The sequence below is a fragment of the Nothoprocta perdicaria genome, unplaced genomic scaffold (assembly GCF_003342845.1).
Source record: "Nothoprocta perdicaria isolate Ctin4 unplaced genomic scaffold, notPer1 scaffold_0, whole genome shotgun sequence".
Lineage (NCBI taxonomy): Eukaryota > Metazoa > Chordata > Aves > Tinamiformes > Tinamidae > Nothoprocta > Nothoprocta perdicaria.
Window position 1 is genome coordinate 18,327,557 of NW_020454092.1, and position 24,762 is coordinate 18,352,318.

General features: G+C 44.5%; 2 protein-coding genes across 4 annotated transcripts in view; one reads left to right on the plus strand and one right to left on the minus strand.

Moving 5' to 3' along the window:
* PCSK9 (proprotein convertase subtilisin/kexin type 9) overlaps positions 1 to 4,177 on the plus strand; it is a 5,846-nt gene extending 1,669 nt beyond the window's left edge. Inside the window, exons 2-13 of the mRNA XM_026054514.1 lie at positions 11 to 103; positions 178 to 369; positions 975 to 1,098; positions 1,270 to 1,403; positions 1,520 to 1,661; positions 1,738 to 1,934; positions 2,093 to 2,276; positions 2,623 to 2,793; positions 2,884 to 3,029; positions 3,111 to 3,270; positions 3,737 to 3,924; positions 4,010 to 4,177. Coding sequence (XP_025910299.1) covers positions 11 to 103; positions 178 to 369; positions 975 to 1,098; positions 1,270 to 1,403; positions 1,520 to 1,661; positions 1,738 to 1,934; positions 2,093 to 2,276; positions 2,623 to 2,793; positions 2,884 to 3,029; positions 3,111 to 3,270; positions 3,737 to 3,924; positions 4,010 to 4,177 — 1,899 coding nt within the window. The remainder of the gene's footprint in view (positions 1 to 10; positions 104 to 177; positions 370 to 974; positions 1,099 to 1,269; positions 1,404 to 1,519; positions 1,662 to 1,737; positions 1,935 to 2,092; positions 2,277 to 2,622; positions 2,794 to 2,883; positions 3,030 to 3,110; positions 3,271 to 3,736; positions 3,925 to 4,009) is intronic.
* A 3,683-nt stretch (positions 4,178 to 7,860) lies between these two features.
* USP24 (ubiquitin specific peptidase 24) overlaps positions 7,861 to 24,762 on the minus strand; it is a 61,382-nt gene continuing 44,480 nt past the window's right edge. For 2 of the 3 annotated variants that reach the window (XM_026034617.1, XM_026034627.1), the window contains 21 exons: positions 24,323 to 24,442; positions 23,717 to 23,937; positions 23,260 to 23,384; positions 22,486 to 22,627; positions 21,981 to 22,131; positions 20,741 to 20,836; positions 19,993 to 20,096; positions 19,391 to 19,504; positions 18,299 to 18,395; positions 16,916 to 17,032; positions 16,230 to 16,322; positions 15,777 to 15,879; positions 14,778 to 14,899; positions 14,140 to 14,253; positions 13,827 to 13,892; positions 13,485 to 13,551; positions 10,511 to 10,589; positions 9,894 to 9,969; positions 9,237 to 9,323; positions 8,851 to 8,961; positions 7,861 to 8,684 (listed from right to left, as the gene is read on the minus strand). In XM_026034617.1, coding sequence (XP_025890402.1) covers positions 8,622 to 8,684; positions 8,851 to 8,961; positions 9,237 to 9,323; positions 9,894 to 9,969; positions 10,511 to 10,589; positions 13,485 to 13,551; positions 13,827 to 13,892; positions 14,140 to 14,253; positions 14,778 to 14,899; positions 15,777 to 15,879; positions 16,230 to 16,322; positions 16,916 to 17,032; positions 18,299 to 18,395; positions 19,391 to 19,504; positions 19,993 to 20,096; positions 20,741 to 20,836; positions 21,981 to 22,131; positions 22,486 to 22,627; positions 23,260 to 23,384; positions 23,717 to 23,937; positions 24,323 to 24,442 — 2,268 coding nt within the window. In that variant the 3' untranslated portion in view covers positions 7,861 to 8,621. The remainder of the gene's footprint in view (positions 8,685 to 8,850; positions 8,962 to 9,236; positions 9,324 to 9,893; positions 9,970 to 10,510; positions 10,590 to 13,484; positions 13,552 to 13,826; positions 13,893 to 14,139; positions 14,254 to 14,777; positions 14,900 to 15,776; positions 15,880 to 16,229; positions 16,323 to 16,915; positions 17,033 to 18,298; positions 18,396 to 19,390; positions 19,505 to 19,992; positions 20,097 to 20,740; positions 20,837 to 21,980; positions 22,132 to 22,485; positions 22,628 to 23,259; positions 23,385 to 23,716; positions 23,938 to 24,322; positions 24,443 to 24,762) is intronic. The other variant, XR_003248579.1, reaches the window with a different exon arrangement.

A 24,762-nucleotide genomic window follows, 5' to 3' on the forward strand; every position in this document is an offset into this window, starting at 1 on the left:
GGTGGCCGAGGAGCTGGTGCGGGCGCTGAGCCGCGCGGATGAGGCGCTGGCCGTGCCTGCTGCTGCCCCGACAGCGCCCGGCACCTTCCAGCGCTCCGCCAAGGTGAGGAGCGGGCAGCGCTGGGGGGTCCCCGTGGCTCGGGGTGCGCGCTGAGCGCGGGCCCTCGTGTCGCGCAGGCGGCGTGGCGGCTGCCCGGGCGCTACGTGGTGGTGCTGCGGGCTGGCAGCGGCGCGGCGCAGCTGGACGGCACCGTGCGGCGGCTGCAGGCCCGCGCCGCCCGCCGCGGCTACCTCACCGAGGTGCTGCACGTCTTCCGCCACCTGCTCCCCGCCTTCGTGGTGAAGATGAGCAGCGACGTGCTGGACACGGTACGGGGCCGGGCTGGACACGGGCACGGGCGGCAGCAGCTGGGGCAGCTTTGGGGTGGCAGTCCCAGCCACTGCRAGCACTGAGTGTGGCCATCAAGACCCGCTGGCAACAGGAGCTTTTCCACTTGCAGAAAAGCCTTCCAACTTCTTGGTGGTTTTTTCTTTTGCCCTGTTTCCAAAGCTGCATGTTTCGGGACGCAGTTCAGTCTTCCCGGCAGGGAAAGAAGAAATTTTCCCCATGGGTTATTGCACAACTACTTGCATGTGGTTTTCTGTTTGTTTAGTTGTTTGTTTATTTGTTTAACCCCCTCCCAAGTGAGATCCCCTGGCCTCTGGTCAGAAAARCGTCAGGGGGCCAGGAAGCCCGGGGTTCCCTTGGTGTGAGCAGCTACAGGGTGGCAAAATCCCCTGGGAGATGTGGATTTGGCCCCAGGCTTGTCTGTTTGCTGTGARCAACAGCCCATGGATGTGCCTTGGCCGAGCCCCGCGCTGGGAAGATGCAGGGAATGCTGCGGGAGGCAGCTGGTGGCAGGAACTCCGTCGAGCCGTGGCACGGGCGTCCCCAGCACTGCGGGGACACGCGGCAGGTGTTGGTCTCCCCACAGGCGCTGAAGCTGCCACACGTGGAGTACGTTGAGGAGGACTCGTACGTGTTTGCCCAGAGCATCCCCTGGAACCTGGGCAGGATTGTGCCGGCGCCGGCTGAGGCCGGCGCCTACAGCCCTCCCAGTAAGTGTGGGAATGGGCGGGATGTGCACTGAGCCCCTCTGCAGACCATGGGGAGATGGAGCAATGTCCTCTTCAGTGTGGGATGGCCATGGCAGGGAGATGGCGGGGAGAAGATTGTTTGGGAGTGACCACAGTCCCGACTGCCTTTCCTGCTGATGGCACCTCTGGCAGATAAGGGGGAGCTGGTGGAGATCTACCTRCTGGACACGGGCGTGCAGAGCACCCACCGGGAGATCGAGGGCAGGGTGCTGGTGACCGACTTCGAGAGCATCCCCGAGGAGGACGGCACCCGTTTCCACCGGCAGGTGCGAACAGGTCCTGCTTTCTCTGCCTGCCCCTCACACCAGCTTTCCTTGCCTGCCCTTCTCCCCATGACATTATGTGAGGAGACAGGGCGTCCGAGTGTGCCTCCGTCCACCAGGCCAGCAAGTGTGACAGCCACGGCACCCACATGGCCGGGGTGGTGAGCGGGCGCGACGCCGGCGTGGCCAAGGGCGCCAACGTCCGCAGCCTCCGGGTGCTCAACTGCCAGGGCAAGGGCACCGTCAGCGGGGCCCTCCTCGGTGAGCCGCGATGCCGTGAAGAGACGCCACCCTGTCCCAATGGGGTTCCTCCTGATGCTCCTCTGTCTCTCGGCAGGCCTGGAGTTCATCAACGCCTCGCTGGAGGCCCGGCCGTCTGTGCCGCCCGTCGCCCTGCTGCCCTTTGCTGGYGCCTACAGCCGCGTCCTCAACGCCGGCTGCCGGCGCCTGGCCGAGGCTGGGCTCGTGCTCATCGCCGCCGCTGGCAACTACAAGGATGACGCCTGCCTCTACTCGCCGGCATCGGAGCCGGAGGTGCGGGAGTCGAGGCCAGGGACTGCTGCCCTTCTGCAGGGCTCTTCCAGCCTCTGCCGGCTGCAGAAATGGGTGGCAGGTGCCACTCAGGGCACAGGCAGAGGTGCCGGTCCCTGCCACGTCCCCCTGGCCTCGTGCGCATGATGCTGTCACCACAGGTGATCACGGTGGGCGCGACCAACAGCCAGGACCAGCCGGTCTCCATGGGCTCCCTGGGCACCAACTTCGGCCGCTGCGTGGACGTCTTCGCCCCAGGCGACGACATCATYGGCGCCTCCAGCGACTGCAGCACCTGCTTCACCTCGCAGAGCGGCACCTCGCAGGCGGCCGCCCACGTGGCAGGCGAGCGGGGTGGCCCGCGCGATCGGGTGGGATCTGGGGCTGGGCGTGCGGCTGCACTCATGGCATGGAGGCCGCGCTCATGGCCTGGTGGCCATGCTTATGACATGGTGGCCATGCTCACAACATGGTGGCTGCACTCATGACATGGCAGCCACGCTCATGACATGACGACTGTGCTCATGACATGGCGGTCACGCTCACGGCATGATGACTGTGCTCATAACATAGCTACTGCACTCAGGACATGGCGGCCGTGCTCATGACATGGTGGCCACGCTCACAACATGGTGGCCACCCTCATGACATGGCGGCCGCGCTCACAGCATGGTGCCCGTGCCGCCTGCAGGCATCACCGCCGTGGTGCTGAGCGCCGCGCCAGCGCTGAGCCCGGCYGAGCTGCGCCAGCGCCTGCTGCGCTTCGCCGCCAAGGCCGCGGTGGATGCGGCAGCGCTGCCGGCCGAGCAGCGGCTCCTCACGCCCGCCGCCGTGGCCCGCCTGCCGCCAGCGCCGCTGCCAGGTGAGGCGCCCGACGGGGCTGCGCCGGGGCTGTCCTGCTCAGCGTGGGCGTCGCGAGCCACGTGGCGCTCTGACAGCCATGCCGCTGCAGAGGAGCGCCTGTCCTGCCGCTCCGTGTGGTCGGCGCGCTCCGGCGGCTCCCGGCACRCTGCTGCCCGCTGCGCCCACCACGAGGAGATGTTCAGCTGCTCCAGCCTGGCCGCCGCCGGTGGCCGCCGCCTGGGTGAGCGCGTCGAGGTGAGGAGCACCGCGGCCGAGCCGACCGGCACTGCCGGCCCCTTCGCCCCGTTTGTCCCCAGCGCTCGCTCTCCCTGCCAGGAGAAGGACGGCGTGAAGGAGTGCGTGGCCCGCAGCGCCTTTGGTGGCGGGGACGTCTATGCCGTGGCCAGGTGCTGCACTCGGCCCCCGGGCGGCTGCYGGGTCCACGCCAGCCACGGGGAGGCGGTGGGGTGCTCCACGCAGGACCACGTGCTCACTGGTAGGCTGAACACCACGGCCGCAGTACCCTGCCATGGGGTAGAGTTCCCGCGTGCCGAGATCCCCATCATCACAGAGCCTCTTCYGGAAAAACTCCCTCCTGAAAGAGCCTTAGGATTGAGCGCGACCTGATGGGCAGCAGGGTACTGGGTTRGGATGGGCAGCAGGGGCTGGGGCTTGGTGGGGATGTCCTGGCTTGGTGGGACCTTTGCRAATGGAGAAGGGCCAGTTCCCGGTGCTGCTGTCCCTGTTTTCTACTGTCTCATTTTGAGAGGTGAACACTGCTATGAATGACCTGGGTTGCTAAAAATGTGCTGGCGTTAACTCTGAAACCTACTGATCTTCACTATGAATATCAGATCAGCACTAGACTAGCATTTCTCCCCAGAGCACCAGGGCTCAGCGCTGGCTCCTGCAGAAGAGTCCATGCCTATGTGCCCTCCTCTGACCCGCTCTCCCCTTGGCAGGCTGCAGCTTCCACTCGGGCACCGCGGCAGCGTTGGATGATGGCGGCCGCCCCGTCCCAGGAACAGGCAACAGGACCCACCGCTGCGCTGGAGGGACGGCCACCACCACCACACACGCGTTGTGCTGCCCTGCCGCCRGCCTCGAGTGCCGCGTGAAGGAGCAGGCGCCGCTGGGCTCTGCAGACAAGGTAGGGGCGGACGGGCAGCCCGAGCACTGGCAGCCCCAGCGCTGCTTCAACCAGCCGCCGAGCCCAGCGTCCTCCCCACCACCAGGTGACGGTGTCCTGCGACGAGGGCTGGACGCTGACGGGCTGCAACGCTCACGCGGCAGGTGCTGCTGTGCTGGGCGCCTATGCCGTGGACGACACCTGCGTGGCGGCCGGCGGCCCCGGCGCCCGAGCGCCCGCGGCCGTGGCCGTCTGCTGCCGGAGCYGGCGCTAGGGCAGCCGCTCGTGGCGGCATCGCAGCCGCGGCTGCGGGGATGCCGCGATGGAGAGGCTGCTGCAGGAGGCAATGTCCACGCGGGCAACACGGGCCACGTGCAGCGCAGCGGCACCGTGGCGCTCTTCCCTGCCCGGCTGCTCCCCGCAGTGCAGCCCGCCCAGCTTAGCGCTAGCTGCAGTTGGGTTGTTTGGGGAGGCCTCCAAGTCTCCCGGCCATGTCCCCAAGAGGCTCCTTTTTAGCCAAGTGTAGGGTCCTCAGTTTAAAGAGCTTGCTGCTTTGAGTTTTAATCTGCATTGTGCTGGCATGAGCTGCTGCTTTGTGAGTAGGGCTGTGGTGGTGGTGGTGTTTAAGTGCAAAGTTAAGTGCGACGTCTGCTGGTGCTATACATTGCTGCCATGGTTCCCTCAGGGCTTCCCCGTAATTTCTTTTTCATTTTCTCTTGTTTTCCCAAAGGAAGAAAAGGAAAAACTTTCATGATACATACTTTTTTTTTTACATTTGTATCCTAAGTATTTATTTGGACTTTTATAAATAAACATTTTATAAGTGTCTTTTTCAAATAAAGTTCATAGACCGGTGCTCAGTAGACCCGATCCTTGATCTGGCTTAATGTGCGTGTGAGTGGCCTTCACTGCTGGTGCTCTGGCGGGGAGAAGCGATGGGCAGCACGCAAAGCTCCAGGAGACACTTCAGAAGCTTCGGGGAGCAGCAGCCCAAGCCAGGAACAGCCCGAGCTGTCCAAGTCGGCTCTCACCCTTCTCYCTTTTACGGGGCCTCTCCTGCTATCACCACATGCAGCTTATGGGGTGTTGTGTGAGGACAGGTGAGGAAACCAAGCCTGATATCCTGTCTGGCAGCCAGGCTTTGCCTTTTTTGTGCCTGGGCGTTAGGCTGTAACTTACCACAACACTCATTGGGTATTTCTTGCTGCTGCCCTCCTGGTGGGGGAGAAGATCCTGCCGTCCGCTGCACCGCGGGCTGCAGCAGAAGGTGGCATGTGCGCTGTGCCGCACGCCCCGCACTGGGGCTGCTCTCCGTGCAGCGGGAAGGCACATCCACTGCCTGCTCCGTGCAGCGGGAAGGCAGATTCACCTCCCACTCCATGTAGCGGGAAGGCAGATCCATTTCCTGCTCCGTGCAGCAGGAAGGCAGATCCAGCACCTGCTCCAGTAGATCCAGTGCCTGCGCCCAGCTCAGCTCTGTGGGGCAGAGGGAAATGGCGCCACAGCAAGATGAGCCCTCGCTCGCTGCCTCATGCGCTGGGTGCAGGGTCAGCAGAACAACCATTCGTGCTTGCGCTGGAGCCCAGTTTAAAAATGGCAAGGTACACCTGGAGCACCTTGCTCCCTTTGCTCCTGCACAGGAACTCCTGTGGAAGGAACAGGAGCCGACYGCTTTCCGCTCCACTACGGATCTGAGCAAAACCCTGAGGCCAAATACTGCTAGTCAAGGGGAAGGCAGGAGAAGGGCCTCACACGCTCCCGCGCTTCGCTGCACTTACCCGAACGGCCGCGACCTGCCCGAGCATCAGCACAGGGACGGGCCACCGGCCTGACTGTGAACAGCACTGCCCAGGACAGCAGAGCTATTGCAGAGCACCCTGCCTGTGCTACCRTGGTGCCACTAGCGGGAAAGTGGCTGCTGCTGCACGTCTCTCGCGCGGACAGCGATGTGAGCGCGAGGCTGAGCCCCGCGGCCTCGAGTTCCCATGCATTCTGCTACCTGATGCACAAAAGCCGTCCTGATCCTCGGCTGCAAGCACAGCCAGCAGCACCAGAGTGCGAGGACGGGCAGGAGAAAGCGGGTRCAGATCGGGATCTGAGAGAACGCAGGAGCGGGGCTCAGTGCGGGAAGGCAGCAGGGCGCTCCCCGAGGGCGCCCAGCGTGCTGGGTTTGCCCTGGATGGCCGCCCCGCGCGAGCAGGGCAACCTCGCCGCGCTCCTTATCTAAAGGTCGGGCCTGCGAGGCCTCAAGATAAGAGGATCAACATGACACAGCCCAGGCACAAGCTAAAGATTACGCTAGTTTTCTGTGAAAGGAATAACTTTATTCCATTGACCAGGAATCCCAAGACTGTTCATCAAGACTGCCTATTTTTCCAGTGCCGAATGTCTGTGTAGGAATTGGACAGTATCTTCCCAGAGGCTCACAGGCAGGCTGTGGTTGCTCCTCACCGAACATTTTGTAAGCTGTATAAAAACATTTTCATCCAAAARGATTGGCAGTAAAAATTACAACATAGAAATGCATCACGATTTACACAAAAACTAGTTTTGTTGAACTCTATTTTCCAAAAAATAATCTTCAGCAGGTTCAAATGACAGCAGCTGGAAACCAAAAATAATTGACCAAGTTATCATCTTATTGCAAATTATAACCACCGACTTTGTACAAGCATGAGCAGAACTACGAAAAAGTTTGTATTGGTTTCAAGTATACAGTGGTGATGAGCCATCCCGACGCAGCTCTCCCATCAATGCTTCTTTGGGCCTGCAGGAATTGAGGATGTTGTTTCCATAGGAAATAACAGGAACCTGAAGTGACAATTGGTGCCAACCCATAAGAACATTGCCAACTCCTTCCATCACCATCGCCGCTGTATACCCGCTACTCGKGATGATTTATGACCCATTACAAAGTACTCGGGGGTAGCTGGTGGGGAGGGGAAACGGTAGAGGGAGAATCCTTAAGAAATGATTTTTCCAAAATTAATTGAAAACAATCGCATTTAAAATGTCCCAGCACATTATCAGAAACATTTATAAAATGCTAATTCTGCCATGTGTTTACAAAGACATTATTTGGAGGAAAAGAAAAGAAAAAGTGAGATTCACKACAGGGCCACCCTTTCTTCACATGTGCAATTCATGACAACAGTTCTCTTAACCTGCAATAAGTTACAAAGCTGTACAGCTGAAATCAGACCAGATGTTTCCTTCYGACAGTGAAATGACTGCTGAATTTCAATATTGGTGCACAACAGTGAAAACCCGGCTGCCACTTCATGTTTCGGCAACAGTGTGTAAAAAGAAGGAAAAAAAAAGGCACTTTTTTGGCTGTTTGTGCCTTTAAGTTGGCAAATTTCTCTATTCTGGAGGTACCCAGGCACTCCTAAAGATCTCCCCCCTTTCCGTGCATGTTTATTTATATAATTTTTAAAGTAAGGCAGAATCCATAAATAAAGGCAAAAGCAGTGCAGAAAATGTGACAAACGCAAAATGTACAAAATATGACGAGTTAGTTGGCACAAAAGAAGCTAGTGTCCGAACCCAGAAATGCATCTGACACAGAAGACAAAATTGCTCAAATCGTCCCAACTGGTTTCCAGTTGTTCGTGAGCAAATCAAGAGAGCTGTGGTATTTTAAATGTTGCCTGGTCAAGTGAAAATACAAAGCCAAATCTTTCTTTCCCCGTGTTAAAATTGCTCTAAAATCTGCACAACAGTGTCCCCAACTCACTCAAGGAATTATTCATCATATACAACCAATACCAACTTTCTCAGTAATTTCAAAGCATTAAGCAAGTGATTGCAGATCACATGATTGAGACTACATCTTATTCAATATGTCTCCAAAGATTAAAAAAATTTAATGAATAAAACAGCAACAGAATTCCATGGTAAAGTGCTTCTTTCTTTTAAACTACTCATTAGCTTTTTTTTTTTTTTTTTTTTGAAATCCACCAACATCCTTTCACAAACACCTGCATACCTAAAAGTAAAACTTTTCTTTTATTGCTCTTGCCAATTTTTGGTGGTTTTCAGAAGGTTACCAGAGAAGATGACCTATTCCAGAATTCCTTGACCAAACCATTTTTTAAGGAGTTACTGTCCTTACAGAGCAAGCTACCAAACCTTCTCACAAAGAGCTTTACAGATTAGCAGGGAGACATATTAAATACAGAAGTCTTTATGTAAACTGATTCTTTAACTAATATTTTACAATGAAATGTAAGTCATCACACATCTTTACAGAAATTTGAATATTCCTATTCAGTATTATCAGAAAGATTAAAAATTTGCCCTCCATACGTAAGGGCAATCTGTTTTTTTTTTTTTTTTTCCTGTATAAAAACCAAAAGAATTTTTTTGCAGCATCACAGAAAAGCAACAGTTTTACATTCACTCATTTAATGTTCACATAAAAATTCAACCACTAGCGCTTGTGTACTTGATAAAATCTTCTTGACAAACTTTTCAGTGTCTGGACTGTCATAAGCATGCTGCAGATGAAGACGCAGTTTTCTAGAACATTTATTCATCTGAAGCCTTCATGGCAGAAGAATGCTGTTAGTTTTCAGGGAAAAATTTTCCTCCAGCAATTTTATAAAGCCATTTCTCTTCCAGACTCTTCTCATGGCATAAGCAATGGGACTCCAGTTGCACAAAGTACCAGGCATTAAATATTTGAGTTGATCTGCTCTTGTGTTCTTAGGTATCCTTTATGGGTCAACATCATCAAGGTCACTTTTAGGCTCACCAATCATCATGGGAGACTCTGAACCCTTTCAAAATACACAAGAGATGGGGAAAAAAAATAAAAAAGATAGTGCACATTATTTACTTATACAGCACACACCTATTATGCACGTTCAGTGATAATTCTGATCCTAGGACCAGGATTACGTTGTCCAGACAGTCAGATAGTAGAAAATAAACTCTTATTGTTACCTGCTGCAGATGTCTCTCTCCGTTCTCGTTGGCCGGACTACTTTCTGACCCATTACTGCTTCCAGACTGATCTTTCTCATTCAGCAGGGCTGTGGCATAGGCCAGTGTGTCCTRTGTTGGAAATACATTGTTCAAGAGATCCCATCAGTAGCCACGATGATACCTTTATTTAATAACTATTTGTTTTGAAGTTGATTCTAAAACTATATAACTATACTATAAGATAGCTTAGTGACCACAGGTAGTTGCTAGGTACTAAAATTTAAGGGTTAGTTTTTCAAAAACAGCCATGGATCCAGACTCGGAAGGGGGAAATGGCCTTAAGCACAAGGGAATATGGCAAGAGAATAAAACAAGTCTGACACTCGTAGGACTGTGCCACATACCTGTGCAGAAATAGTGCGCTGGAAGGTTTTTGCAGTTGACGTTTCGTTGGATACGTTACTCTGTGGAGCCCAGTAATGTTCAGACATCTACATAAAAAGCCAAGACCAAATTTCAGCATAAGTTTTACTTCTGGAGCAGTGCCAAACGTGCACTTCTACTGCACCTGGGAACAGTGTCAAGGACTATTGTCCCTCAACTGCAACCCAGTAACTGATTTTGGCTATGTGGTAACTATGCATGTACGCCAGTTACTGGATGCCAGCTAAAGAGTGGCAATTCAGATTTTCAACAGGGGTTTACAYGAGCCTGTTTTCACTGAGTCAGTAGTTCCACCCAGAGCCCATGAGTTCACTGTGCTTCACCCACAGGGTGGTAACAGACTGTGTTGTAGTGCAAGCATACCACTAATTCCACTTCTACCATTCAGTTAAATATTATTTCATGCATCTAACACCATATTATTTTGTGGGACAGAAGCTTCATAACAAACAGGCAGACTTAGCTATATTCAAAAGGTCCTTATAAGAAATCAAGTAACTTGTGTTTTGTTTTGGAAAGCACCTCAAAGAGCTATATAGAGAATGCAAATTATGTAAGTCTCCTCATAAAAAACAAATAAATGGATCTGTTTCTCCATAATTTTACAGCCAAACTACCTTTTTCTGTAGCCACTGCACAGCCCAACTCCAGTGATGGGAATTCTCCTTGAAATAATCTTTTGCAGTAGGGCACCTTGGAAATCGAAATTACATTCATTATTCAGCAACAAGACATTCTGGCAAACTTTCTCTGGGTTGCTGCCTTCTCTATGCATTATCATCATTGATAACTCTGACTTAAACTGTACAGCCTTGTTATTATTGAATTAGCAAGAGTAATAATGTCCAGTAAAATTTACAATGTAGTTTAATGTATGGATTTATGTATTACAGAATTATACCTCATTAGAACTCAAGCAAAGCTTTAAAAAGAAAGAATTTAGGAATCTTACTATTTCAAAAATCTGAGACAGTTTTCTTGCATGTATTTTGATCTTAATGCTAGAATCATGTTTTATACCATACAGTTGACCTTGCCTTTATAAATTGTCAGTTGAGGCAGAAGAAATCCACCTTCAGAAAAGATTTCAGTTCATATTGTAGCTTTAATGCTAAGACCTCTGAGCATCAGTTACTACAACTTCAGATTGTGTTATTGCAATGTAAGAGCAGCAACCTAAATAGTCACAGAGGTCCAAGGCAGAGGTTAAACTCTAATACGTGTCATTACTTACTTCTGAGCCAAAGTTACGAGGAACTTGACACACTGATAACAACGACTGCTGTCCACATGGTTGCTGTGGTGCATCAAAGCTGTGGGGAGAAACATAAGGATTGAAAACATAGGACAACAACAGCAAAACAACCACAGTTTAGATTTGTGTGTAGCACCCACTGCAGAAATATAACACAGATGAAGCTATAATCTTAATGTAGGTAGTGGAAGTTACTTCTATAGATGTTGGCATTAGKATTTGTGTTGTGCATTGCTGCTGAATTCCTGGCAGATTTGAGTATTTCCAAAACTSTATTGGATTAATATAGATCAAAGTGAAAATGCAGTAATTCTTTCATATGCAGTACCTGAATTTTAAATAGCGCTTTTCTACATTTCTCCTAATAGAGTTATGCTTCCCCTATAATCCATTCTAGGTTAAGATAATTGCTATGGTTACATCTATCTGAAAAAAAACACTGTTCTAAGCTAGAATAAAGAGACCAGATCACTAGCTTCCACTGCACTCAAAACTTGCAAAATTCACCAGCCAGAAACCTCTTCTAGGGCAGATGTGGAGATCTGGTCAAGACAAGTCATTCTTGGCTAGGAATTCATCATAGAATCCTCAAGGTTGAAAGGGACCGYTAGAGATCACCTAGTCCAATCCCTCTGCTCACGCAGGGTCACCTAGAGCAGGTGGCACAGGCTGCATCCAAGCGGGTTTGGAAGATCTCTAAAGAAGGAGACTCCATAACCTCTCTGGGCAGCCTGTGCCAGGGCTCTGGCACCCTCACTACCACAAAATTTTTTCTTAAGTTCCTGTGGAACTTTTGGTGCTTCAGTTTGTGGCCTCTAGTTCTCTAGGTCTGTCAGTGGCCATCACTGAAAAGAGGCCACCCCATCCTCCTCACTGCTTCCCTTGAGGTATTTATAGACACTGCTCARGTSCCCCCTCAGCCTCCTCTTCTCCAGGCTGAACAGRCCCAGCTCCCTCAGTCTTTCCTCATAGGGCAGATGTTCCAGGCCCCTGATCGTAGCCCTGTGCTGGACTCTCTCCAGCAGCTCCACATCCCTCTTGTACTAGGGATTTTTTTTTTCTACCATGGAATTCCCACATCCTGTAAAAGAATCTTTTTTGCTGAAGAGAACCTTAAAAACATCCATTACACTGTCCCAACCAGATCCAACACCCAAATCTGCTCTGTCCTTGAGATTGCATCAGTGAAGAACATTGTAGCAAGACCTCTAAAGCAGGTAAAACAATTGCTGAGGAACTGCAAATTGTCAGCTTTTCTACCCTCAAAGCACAGCAGACGAAAGTTACAGTACTGACACACTGCAAATTATGCATACGCATCCTGAGGACCACAGAAAACTTATTTTCTAGCTTCTCTTCCTGAAGTAAGAGGAGCCACCGTGACTGATAAGCCATGGTCTACAGGCAATGAGACTGGAAGCTGTTCAATGCTGTTGCTAGGAAACTCCAAGGTAAAGCCACAATTTTCACTTCCAAACCCCACAGCATTCTTGTAAAATACTTGTAAAATATGTAGGATCTAACAGCATAACACAATGAATTTTAAACATAAAAATCTGACTGAATAATTGCATCTCTCTGTAGGAAAATAAAGGTCATGTASTGTCTGAATTACAGAAGAGGATTGGTTCAAGTGGGACCAATCTATCCAGAAGTAAAATAACCACTTAGCTGTTTTCTCATATTGAGCATATTTTCTTTTTTTTCTATCAGTCATGGATGGAAACTAGCAAACAGAAGGGCACTGGTGCAGAAAAGAGAAATAAAGAATGAACTAGAAATTCCTTCTCACTAGAACAAAATCCTCCAAAGTGAGAGCTATCTGAAGCAGCTTCACAACTAGACAAACAGTTTAAACAAACAGAGAGATGTCCAAGCTGCTCTGTTTGATTAGAGGTGCTCTGAGCTCCGTGTAGCTCCCGCGCATTTCTCTTACAGGCAGTGTCTCTTCTCCTGGCTCGCATGAAATAGCCTCTCATTGCTTCTGGGACTCATTTTCTCTTACTGTTTAATGTGTTAGTAATTTCACTCCATCAAGGTATCTGGATCCAACAAAGTGACAAAACTTTGTACAAGAGGTGACAAATGGGAGCCACCTGCCAGATTATGAAAGCTATCCTATAGTTAATACAATAGGGGTACATAATTCTGTATTGAATTAATTACTTTTTAGAGTAATTAGGATCCTGAAAAAGGAAAGGACAGGCAGTTTCTTGAGATAGGTGAAAACAACACTAATTTTAAAGGTTACAGGATTCAGAGAGCTACTCTCCTGTGGTACCAAAAACTTCTTCTTGTAATGGCACAACATGGCCACAACCAACCTTGATGAACAATGGCAACAGAAAACAGGGACTAAAAGACTATCAAAAAAAGATACCAGGGACATTTGAAGAGCCAAAGCACTTTCAACACAACACTTCTAACTCAAGGGATTCACTTACTGTGACTTCACAGCTTTTATCTCCCCATAAAAATCAGACACACTTGGGCTAGTTCATATATTTCTTGTTTAGAAGAAATGCTAATGAGATACACATGAGCAAGGTATTTCCAACTACTTTTCTTTCCTTATATACATGCCCTGATCTGCCCCTGATTTCAACATGCTAGCTCTCTTGTCAGAACCATTAAGGTTCTTTAACGTCTTTTACTGAAGTAGATAACGGTCATTCTTCCCTAGATGAACCAAGTGCTTTTGTTGGAGAAAGTTGGGTTGGTTTTTTTTTTTTGCCAATAAATTTCATTTCCAGCTTCCATTACTATAATATATTACTGCTTGTTGTAGTTTTGCTGATTTTTTTTGAGAAACTGGGGTTGCTAACAGAATTAAGTTGATTTTCCTGAGAAGTGGAACAGTCTAAAAAGATTCGAAAGCAGCGGACTATATGAACTAGCATCACAATAAAGGTCAGTAGGAGAAAGCAGTCTATCTGCACACTGGCCTACTTGCCTATTAATCCATTTTCTGTCTCAAAGGCAAATTTGATACGCTCTACTTGTAAAGGGTCTTCAATAACCTGTTAAGAAAGAAAAAAAGGGTCAATAGAAGTTGTGTGTGATACCTGTATCTGAAGTATGTTTTAACCACCTCAACATGAAAAACACACAGGATTTGTGAAGTTTCATGTATGATTGCATTGCCAAGCAGCAATTTATGAGACAATAAAAAGAGTTACTGAAGTATCAGTGATATGTGGATATTGAAATTACCCTTAACGGCATTTTTTTTCTATTATGCTCTGGCACAAAATTCATCCTGTGTTTAATCTACAAATCTTTCCTCTTCACTTACCAATATTTCATGGAGCAACTGGAATATGTTTTTCAATTCATGAGGTGGAGCAGTTTCCAGCTGAGTCTGCATGCAAGAAATGCAGTGTTACTTAGACAGCAGAATATGCTGATGATACTAAAACACTACCACATGACTTGGCAGCTTTTGAAGCTATTCATTTTAAACTCTAAAATCTAAATAAAATGCAATGAATGTACTGATTGATCTTCTGAAAAACCCAAGAACTGTTATAACCCATAGGATACAACAAGACAGACCTAACTCTAGAAGAAACACTCATGCTAAAAGCCTAGCTTGATTCTCTCCATACCTTGATGAAGTGTAGCACAGTGAAGGAAAAGTGCTCATTGCAAAAGCAGCAGTACACCACCATCTCAATGAGAACYGACAGAGACCCAGTCAGCTCTCGTAACGCATACATCACCTAATGGAAAGATAGAAACAATCTCAAGACATCGTCACACAGTTATTTTTAAGAGACAAGCCAAGTTCTTAATAGAATGTGAATCCTTTCCATGAGGGATGCAGTTTTTGCTTCCAGGTGAGAACTGCCTCATGAGCTGAACCTCTGCTCTTACAACACTCCGTTCGACTTCTTCTGCCCACTTTCAAGGGTCTGGTCAAGCATCATACATTAAGGCAGAGCAGTTCAAGTTAGCACCTTGGGCTGGGCTTACGAAAACAAACTGCACAAGCAGAATGAGCTCAGCTGTCTTTGCTGTCAGCTTCTGTAACTCTCTAACCAGACCTCTAAGACAAGAGACAGACTGGTAGGAGAAGGTGTCAAGAAAAAATTGAAGGTGACTTCTTGTTCTGGCTCAAAATAACTACCACATACTTCCCAGCTCACTGCTTTTTAATACGCAATGTTTTTTAATGGAAAGGTTTTAAAAGAACTATACAAGACAAGCTTTTAGGTTCAAGCAGGGCAGAACTGAGAACAGATACCTCCATTAAGTATGGCTTTCCCTCAGACAGGAATAACAAGGCTTCTACTTCTTTGTGGAGAGTCAAAAGAGGACCTGAAGCAGTGATGCTTAGAGGTGGACGCTGCTTAAAGAGACCAGGAGCTATAACAGCAAATACAAAAACAATCCACTAATAAATCACATTGTTCTACACACCTTGAAAATACTGTCACTCAGTTTGGTACCATGTTATTTCTAACATTCATCTCAACTAGCTTGTAGTTCATGAAACACTCCCAAGTAGACACTACTTTCACGCAAAGAGCCATTTACATTAGTAACAATACATGGGAATGAAGTTTCAGAAGGCCAAAGCCAAAACATTTATATTYACTGTTAGTACTTTTAGCTTTAGAATCACACCCAATCCTGCACATCTATCACGTTCAGAATGTTCATTATCCTTTTGTTAGGCTATAATTTTCCACTGCCTTCAATTCCAGAAATTGCTAGCCCTGGACAGAATTCAAATTATTATTATTTTTTAACATGACAACTTAAAATTCCYCCTTCCAGGCAATAAACACCTCAACTCATTTCTTTTTAATCCTTATTTGGATATCACTGTCTTTTGTAAGAAATACCAGGCAGAGCATTACACTGCTGTTATTCAGTAGCTTAATSTAAATACTCCCCTTAGGATTAGAAACAGATATAGCAAATATAAGTGATGTACAGCCTAGCAAGCTGCAAGCCATCAATGGCACAGCTCAATTCATTTTAGGTGTGGAAAGCTTTTGGGGGGGATACAGAAAAAGACACAATAATGTTACCTTAAGAGTGCCTGCAATACTATCTACTCAACACAGCCTCTCTTTTGATAGATTTTCAGAAAGAAAAAAAGTGTATGCTACTCAGTACTGCCTTAAAAATCAAGGTCAGTAATGCCCTAAAATCAAAATAACTGTATTTTTCCCCACTGATTCTAAGTTACTTCCAACCAAACTGCCACTAAAATGGAAAAAAAAAGAAATCTTACCAACATTCCTTTGCGAGGAGACATCAGAGTGCAAAACAAGTAGTGACACAGTATTGTGAAGATATCCAAACTCACGTGCTTGTGCCGAACTCCATCGTCGGTTCTATTGGGCCAAGGGAGAGATTTAATTAGCTTTTGATCACTTGATTTTGTTTTGTTAAGAAAAGCTGACACTGTCTTTAATAGCTCACTACCACATTCTAATACTTTTAGATCAGTGAAAGTTTCCATAACAAACACGATGCTCATCTATGTGAACACAGCTGTTCTCCTGTTGAACATGCTCCTGCTTAAGCAGGAGCTTAAGATTGCATAAATACTATAGAATAATCGAGGGAACAGTTTGGTCTATCCCATTAAAAGTACCTGYCCATAATATAAGCACATTAAAAAAACAAAAATACCCTCCCACCTGGACAAACACACGCAACACACATGATGCATAAGCTTTACCTGATTATTCTGCCGGTTGGGGCCAAGGAGAAAGTTGATCATGTGTCTCAAAGCAGAGTGTCTGAGAAGGAGACTGCTAGCCCTTATGCCCTGCTGTTTAGACAACAATACAAGGTTATTTTGTTTGCAAATCAAGAATTAGTGTTCTAGGGGATGAAGGTAACATGCATAGGTAGGCTAAACACTGCATTTCCTACACTAAGATCTGACAAAGTCAATAAATTATACCACTAATAAGGGCTTTCATTTAACAGCACATAAACTACATCAGAATAAATGCATGGAAAATAAATGTCATATTGGGACAAGGAATGAGACATATTGGGACAACGAGAACAGAGAGAAACCTTACTGGGATATACAGCACAGATCAGACAGTTTATCTACTCTGCATAGGAAAAAAATCCAAAATCCTTACTCTTAATAAAGTAAAAGACAGAAAAAAAAAATTAGACTTTGGAAATAAAACCTTCGATATCTATACTTGGCTTGTCTATTCCTGTGCAATTTCTAACTTGATCCTAATCCTGTGTTCAAAGCCATTTACTTTTCAGAAGAGCAAGAGAATATTCTTAGAGCTCTGGAAGTCTCACCATGTTGCTTAAACCTACTAGGACTATACATAACTATCTGCTTACTAAGGTCTTTRAAACGCACAAAAACATGGACAAACACCAGTTGTTTACCTTCTGTACRAAGTTGTTGAATAGCAAAAAGTACTGAGCACAGTTTTTACAGTTTTCAGGAACATCTTTATCTAGTAGAGCAAGTAGCATCTCCAGTAACTGATGTAGACTTTTTAACTGCAAAGACATTTATTAATTTGAGACGTTGTCTACTGTTTAAAAAACAAGACACAAGAATTTCTGCATAGTAAAGGTAAGATACGATTAGCAAAACAACACTGCTTAGATGTGTATAAACTGATGTTCAAATGTTGCAGGTGTTTTACATATACAAATAAACTGGCTTAGAGCAACCTTCAAGGTCTTGGTTGGCACAATAGGACTCTCCATCCTGCAAAAGCCAACGTTAGTGCACTGAAGTAGGCTAAGAGCATTGGTAATATTTTTTAAATGTCTCTGTTAATGGATAGCAACTAATAGCCTAGAGGAAGTAAACAAAAACTCTCAAGCTATACTGTAAATTTCCATCTGCTACTACTGTAGTCAGCTTGTCATACCAGATTATTTAGCAGTCTTTCCTTAAAGCACCAAATAAGACAGCTTTCTTCACAGTTGTCTATAGTGGCATCCTCCACCCATTATTATTTTACATATATATAAATATGTTAAGAAAATGTTTATCCAGTCACATTTTAAAGTGTGATGTTAAAAAATATTTTACATTAAATAAGATCTGGACACTTAAAAGCAATTTACATCTGAAAATTTACAGGAATACATTAGAACAAAAGGTAATGGTTCGGTTTGTGTTTTCTTAATATAAACAAAACAGGTTCAAGTATCCCAAATGAAAAAGGTGAAACTCTACACATTTCATAAAAGACTCTTTTTCTGCATATTTCCTATCAGATTTTCCTACAACATTAAGATCATGTGAAGCAAAAAGCTACATTTGCATTTTCCAAGCTTACTGGCTTAGAAAGTTTAAGATCTTCTAATAGAAATTTAAACTTCTGAATATTAACAGGTATTGTCTCTCTCTGGAATGAGACAGCTCAGCTACTACTGCTATGGGCTTCTGAGTGAGGAAGGAAAATCAGTTAAAAATTAAGCTGACTTCTGGAAAGTCTCAGTTCAAGTGAATAAATCTTAAGAAAACAAACTTTTCATACTATTAAAAGACAACAAGTTGAAATTACACAGACTTGCTCATAACTAATACTTTGAATTTAATCTCTGAGAATTACAGGAATTGCAGTAACATATCACCTCCCAGCACAGAAACAAACAAGCATTAACCTATTGAAGAAATGAAGAGCTATAAACAAGCACAATCAAGCTGAGTATCTTTCATTTTGCCATTTACAAGTCACACAACAAATGCAGCACGAGCCATTTGGTAGGGCAGACTGGTGGCATCCTTGGTGATGAGGTGTCACTAACCTTTTCCTGATAAAGCAAGGCACTGTCGAGGGTTTTTTCAAGGATGGTGGCTACGGCAACTCGCACCTCCCTTACACTGCATTCCAGGAGGAAAGTCCTGGAAGAGAGAAGGCAAAGCTGCAAAGAGGACTGAAATSAACATGTACACAGGCTTACTATCATTGTGATCTCTGTTATTTTAAAAGGGTATTTCCCTTTTACAAGAGATAATACCTCTTGTATTGTATCTTGGTGGATCAAAACAGCTTTAACTTACTTTTCCTGCATTCCTGTTTTCAATACAAAGCCCTTAATATTACTTCAAAGCAACTCATTAAAAGGACAAAAATGTCTCATATAGTTATCTTAATGTGTCAAGTGAGTTAAATGGCCCCAAGACACTCTTATAAACATATGATCTCTGGACAAACATCATTTTAATAATCCTACAGAATTTACTTCAAAGTGACAGCACTTCATAAATTGCAGTCTGAAGCAACACAGATTCTCCTTCCGCTCTACGGTGGTTATATGCAATAATAGCATGATGACCTTTCTTAAAGGCCTTGATCAATGCATAATGGCACTAAAACTAAAAGCTATCAAAGGATCATCTCTTTCAATGCAACTTCAAGGAGGAAAAAAAGAACAGATAAAACTCTCTACCTCTATTTATCAGTTCAAGTATTTTTTCCTTAGGTGTTCTGTTAACACCTACTAGTCAATTGAGCCTGAACTAAAAAAAAAAAAGTCCCAGTTTATCTGTGATCTTGACCAGAGAAACATTTAATTCGTATTACCCCTAAGTAATACCCCTAAGTTTTCATTTCTCTACGCCTGCAAGAGTTGCTAGACAAACTTAACACAGACCAAGGATTAACTTCTGTATTAACATATTCTTCACTATTTTACAAGATGTTCAAATTTACTGAGAAAGCCACATAATCAGAGAATATACCAGAAGTGAAAAACTAATTTGATAGTTTATGGTGTCTGTTYAAAGAATGTGCAGTCATCACTATACATTAGTATAGGCTAAATCATGTTCTTATGAAGCATCTTATGTAGGTGAGATGGATGATCTCACATAGGAACAAAAGTAYTAGTACTTACTTCACAAGCTCCCGGCCCTCTGGCCCGACCAAATACTCAACTAGCCACTGACAAGCATCAATGCTTTTCGACAGCAGCGCATCAATAGTGGCAATCCATTCTTCTGTATCAGCCCTGTAACAAGAGAGAGGCAATTGTCAGTAAAAAAAAGAGAGGAGAAACAAAAAACATCCACACTGAAAATCTAAGCCATGTTTCATAATCTGTCTACCTTTTTGGTAAGCTGGGAGCGGGTTTTTGCACAACCCTCTTCCCCTCTCTCAATAAACCACAGCAGAGCTTTGCAGCACAGCACATCTGCCTCTCATTCATGATCTTCCTCCTGAAACCACACCTAAACCTGGCTTTTGTGGTGTCATGAAGCACAGAGTGCCTTTCTCTGTTTTGCTCTTTTGCCARATTGATTCTTTTTAAACTTTAATCAAACAAACTTAAGTCATTTTGGGAAAATTGTATATTATCTTCTACCTTTCCAGACAAAATAACAGCTCCTACCCTTGAACGCTACTTCTATACTCGCGCAGCAGTATCCCAAGGCCCCACAGGTCTTACAAGCCAGAGCTCCTCAGATTGTCATTACAGTATCCAAGACAAGCCTCTACCTGAGTTTCTTCTTGGTTCGGAGATAGGTTTGGAAGAGAAATTGGACTGCCAGCTGTAGGCTCACCTTCGCCATGCACGGGTAATGAGGATGTTTTACCTTAGTCTGAAACAAACGTTACATTTACTTCAAGGCAGAAATATGCTCACGGTTTATATATTGTCCCCAAGACAGGTCAACATGTTTTATTCAAGTAATTTATTTAATTTGGTGGGGGAAAAGAAATGATCCCAAACATTTTTGTGCTAAAACCGGTTTTCAGTGCTGACTATATATAGTCAAATAAATTCAAACAGGAAGAAACTTGCTGTAAAGCCCACTGCACCTGTGAATTCACTAAGTTTGATAAGCGTTGGTTTATTTATTATTGCATGAGTATATTTAGAAAAGCTTAGCCTGTTGGTTACTGTGTATTTCAATGCAAGTCTATCAACTTTGAGGTGGACAAGCAATTTTTTTTTTCTTTTACTCTTTTATACAAGGAGAATCTTCTATCATTCTGGAGTTCAATTTGTATCACTAAACTGCATTTTATTTCATATATTTTACTATGACATGTGACTTTTTTTCCTTCATATTACTAAACAGGAGACTGGAGTCAACTYTGAGATGAAAGTTATTCCTGTGAAGAATTCCTGGAGGCAATGGATTGTTCAGTTAGAAAGAAAGCCCTGTCARCACTTTTCATCTTGTGTCCCTCCCTATCTGATACATTCAAGGTACTCTRGGATTAAGATCCAGTTACTTACAGCATTCAACGAAGCTAATGACAGAACAAAACTGAAGTAGTCACTACTGTATACATCYCTGTTCTTCATAAATTTCAGGTTTTCATCTCTCACCATCTGCAGTTGTAATGTAACAAAAGGCAAAAAAAAATGTTGCAAAGTTGTTTTCTTTCTAAATAAAATTACATCCTAAATGTAAATATATGGAGTGTTAAAAAATACAACTATTCTGCTCATGGTCTGAATCACTGCTTCAGTGGAGAGGAAAATACAGACGAGACTTGCATAACACCAGTGATTTCCTTCCAAAGATATTACAAAACACAAGATAATTAGTGAGAAAAGTAATTTGGCCATGCACAAAGACAAAAAGAAAGGAGCTGCTGATAAAGTCTATTCTTTACTCTTAATAAAATTCCAAGAAACATCGTTTAAACCTGAAAGCTTTGCTTAGCAAATGAACACGTACAATGCAAGGAGCCAAGGTRTAATTACAAGTTACATCTATGAAAATGTACTTGCATGCCAAATCCCCTTCTCCAAGTGAGATCTGCTAAAAGGTACTTAATAAATTTGAACAAGGTTTTGTTTATTCTAATAAGATCTAAATGCAACTCAATGCAAGTTAGGCACTTAGGTCTTCCTCTTATGACAGCAAACCACATCCAGGCTCTACCAGCCTCTCACTACCCTGCCAGTGCCATCAGACATCCCTTTTCTGCTCTGCCTTGCAAACTGGCCTTCAACATCTTCCTTCTCCCCTTCCAGACTGTATGCAACAGGCCATAAACTGACAGATGTGAACAGAACTGAAGCTGGTTTGGTTTCTCTTACTTCTCTTTCCCTTTCTATATTGTTCTGAGCTGAAGAACTGGAGGATGACTGAGGTGATTTGCCATCTTTACCACTTCAAGTATAAATTTACTTCAAATGAAGCATCTTCTCTGTTAACTCATTTCTCCCTGCTTGTATGCTGACTGCTGCCATGTCTCATGTTTAACTAGTTTGCCTGCAGTTTCTGCAAAGTGAAAAATTGGTCAATTTTGTGAGAAGAGACAACAAAATGTGTAATAATGTATCACTGAACAGTTTTTTTTTTTTTTTTTTAACCAGAATTCAGAAATATTTTCTGATTTTGTTCTGGTTTGGCTTTCAGTAAGGAAACTGCTCCAAGGCCATGTTCAATGTTACTACGTTCCTTGTGCTACGTACTTAAATTTCACATGAGCAGCATTTAATTTCATGTTTTGGAGTGCTCTACCTGATATATCCGCACGGGCATTTTCTCTACAAAAAGTCCCTTCTTTTCTCCCTTTCGAACGAGCTTAGTCAAGATGGAGAGACGGTCACTGTTGGGCCTGTGGGGTCGTGGTGATGACTGGGGGGAAATCTCTGGTGAAGACGGAGCAGATCTAAAACACACACGAGTTCAAGATCAATAATCGAACCCTCTGAAAATCTTGAATTACAGGTGTTAAAAAACAAACAAACAATGGTAGAGTCAGTGTTATCTTAGGACAAATTTAGACRAGAGTCTAAATATATCTTGAGGCTGTCAGCCACCTTGAACTTCCTACTCCAGTAGCGGCAGGGTATTGAAGACAAACATAAAAAAAAGGCAATAAAAGAGTATCCATTAAGTCACTAAAAGAGATGGATCGGTACATCCCTGAAGGGAACACAAGCAATTCTCATCTGAATTCTGGATATTGGGTCTAGATGACAAAGGTGGAGAAACATTTACAGACACAGAAGGAAAAACTTACAACGAGAGGTCCTCAGCTTCTTGACGCACGACACTCACTCGACTTTTCTTTGGTAAGACTGGAGAGTTCTGATCAGACACTCTCTGGTAAAACAGCATATAGGCATTCCARTAGCGCCGACGCACGTCAGGGTAAGGGTTAGCTGATGGAGAAAGACATTCAAAGAAGGTCTTTGAGGGCTTGTTTCATTCCCACAGGGGAATGAAACTCCCTGTGCAAACAATAAACATTGTGGCAATATAAAATAATGTGTTAGATCAAAACSACAGTCTATGTTAGTGAATAATAGTAAACAGAGTTCTAAAATATTTTTCCAAAGGGCTTATGTTTAATTGAAAATATAATCAATAGAATTTTGAAACAAGTGAAGAGCAGTAGAAACATATTTGGAGTTAATTCCTTAAAGCACAGAAAAATTCCTTAAAGTTTAAATAGATGATGCAGATCATGTTCTATATGTTGTCTTTGTCAGTAACCTCAAGCAGGGAGAGGGAGCAAGAGCAATTAAATGAGTATATGCGATTTTTTTTTAAGTACTTTGAAAAGCAACACATCTCTTTCAAATCTGCTCTGCTATTAAGTCCACAAAGTGCTGAACAACAGTTCAATTAATATTAGGCCATCTGCAAGCAGTTACAATCTTTACTAAAACAGAAAGTTTTTAATAAAAAGTGCTTGTGATGGATTATGAGACCAAGTCACTCAAACAGATCAGCTATAACAGACATAGTTGATATATAAAGCTACTGTAAACCAATCCATTTTTCTACTTACACTGATCATAGACTTTAGGTCTATACTCTCCACCAAAACATTCATATTCCAAGGTTTCATCAGATAACTCAAACTCTTCAACAACTGTGTCATTAAATTTATACCATTTTCCTTTTCCACATCCCCTATAGTCAAGAAGACAAAARACACACAGTTAGATTTTCTACATAAACAAACAAAACACCCTGAACATCCCAGAAATAAGAACTCTCAGCTTGCATTTGTTTTAATAGKGAGTAGAAGGCTTAGTTCAGTGAAAAAGTATATGAAAAAGCGTGTGACACATACCTAAATGTCACAGGAAGCCCTCAAATTGCCAATACAATGCAAAAAACTCCCAAGACTTTAACAGTCAAGTATTAAGAAGGTGAAGAGTACTTCTGATAGAGTTCTAAATGGCTCACTATACCTTCCTAAAATAAGTCTTTAGACCACTTCAGACCTTCTTAGCCATTACCTCCTGTCCTTTATAAAGGAGTAGTAGTGTCCTGCGTGTGCCTGGCCACTGTGAACAATCACACCAACAAGCTCATAGTTTTCTGTAGGAGCCACTTTCTTCCTTGGGGAGCCTCCTCCTCCTTGATCCATGTTTCTACCATTGTCCCCAACTTCTGAGGATGAGTCCTGGCGAGCCATCCCTGACACGGTGTAAGGCTCCATGTTCAGCATCCAGGGAAACTGTTTGAAGAGATATTTTAGGTTAAGTGGAGRTCATGTCTTATAAAATTTCACAAAACCTATATAAAACTGTTTTAATTAATTAACTTCATTCCCTGGGAACTCTTAAAGCAAGCATGGTACTTCAACTTTTGATCCTTATGACAGACATATTAAATAAGATGTCATCAGGAAGGTTTTGGTTCTTGCATTCCAGAAGGACCCAAGAACACTGGAGACAGGGAATTCTCTAAGGAAATTATTTTTTTTCTGCAGCATGATCATGTAATGAGTATTGCATTCTCAAAAGCCCTTACTGAAATGGGTGGTAAAGAAGGGAGAATAAATAGGAAAAGAAAGAGTGCACTGGAATTTACAAGGGGTGATTAAAAAAAAGTTTTCTTACCCGTATTTGCTCATCATATTTAATAGAACGTCCACTTTCCCAGTCAAAGCCAAATCTCATCAGGTGAATCACCAACAGGCTAGGCAATACCTTAATGCATGTGCGCTTCACTGTAGTTCTCTTAAAAAGACAGAAAAATAACACCTCTAACTATTTATTTCAAGCACGTATTTTTGTACAGTTGCTTAATTCCAGCAATCTCAAACTGATGTACAATATAGCTACTAGTTGCAGGATAACTGCAGGATATTATTACAGATATTACAGAGTCTGGTAGTGTACCTTACAGAACACTGTCATCCTGCCATCGAGTCACTSAAAATGAAGCAAGCTACCTAGAGTTATGGATTCAACCTTTTGACTACTACTTTAAAGTAGAAAGATTCAGTTGAGAAATATCTAAGTATGGCTTAAAACGACCACATAGTGATCGAGAAAGC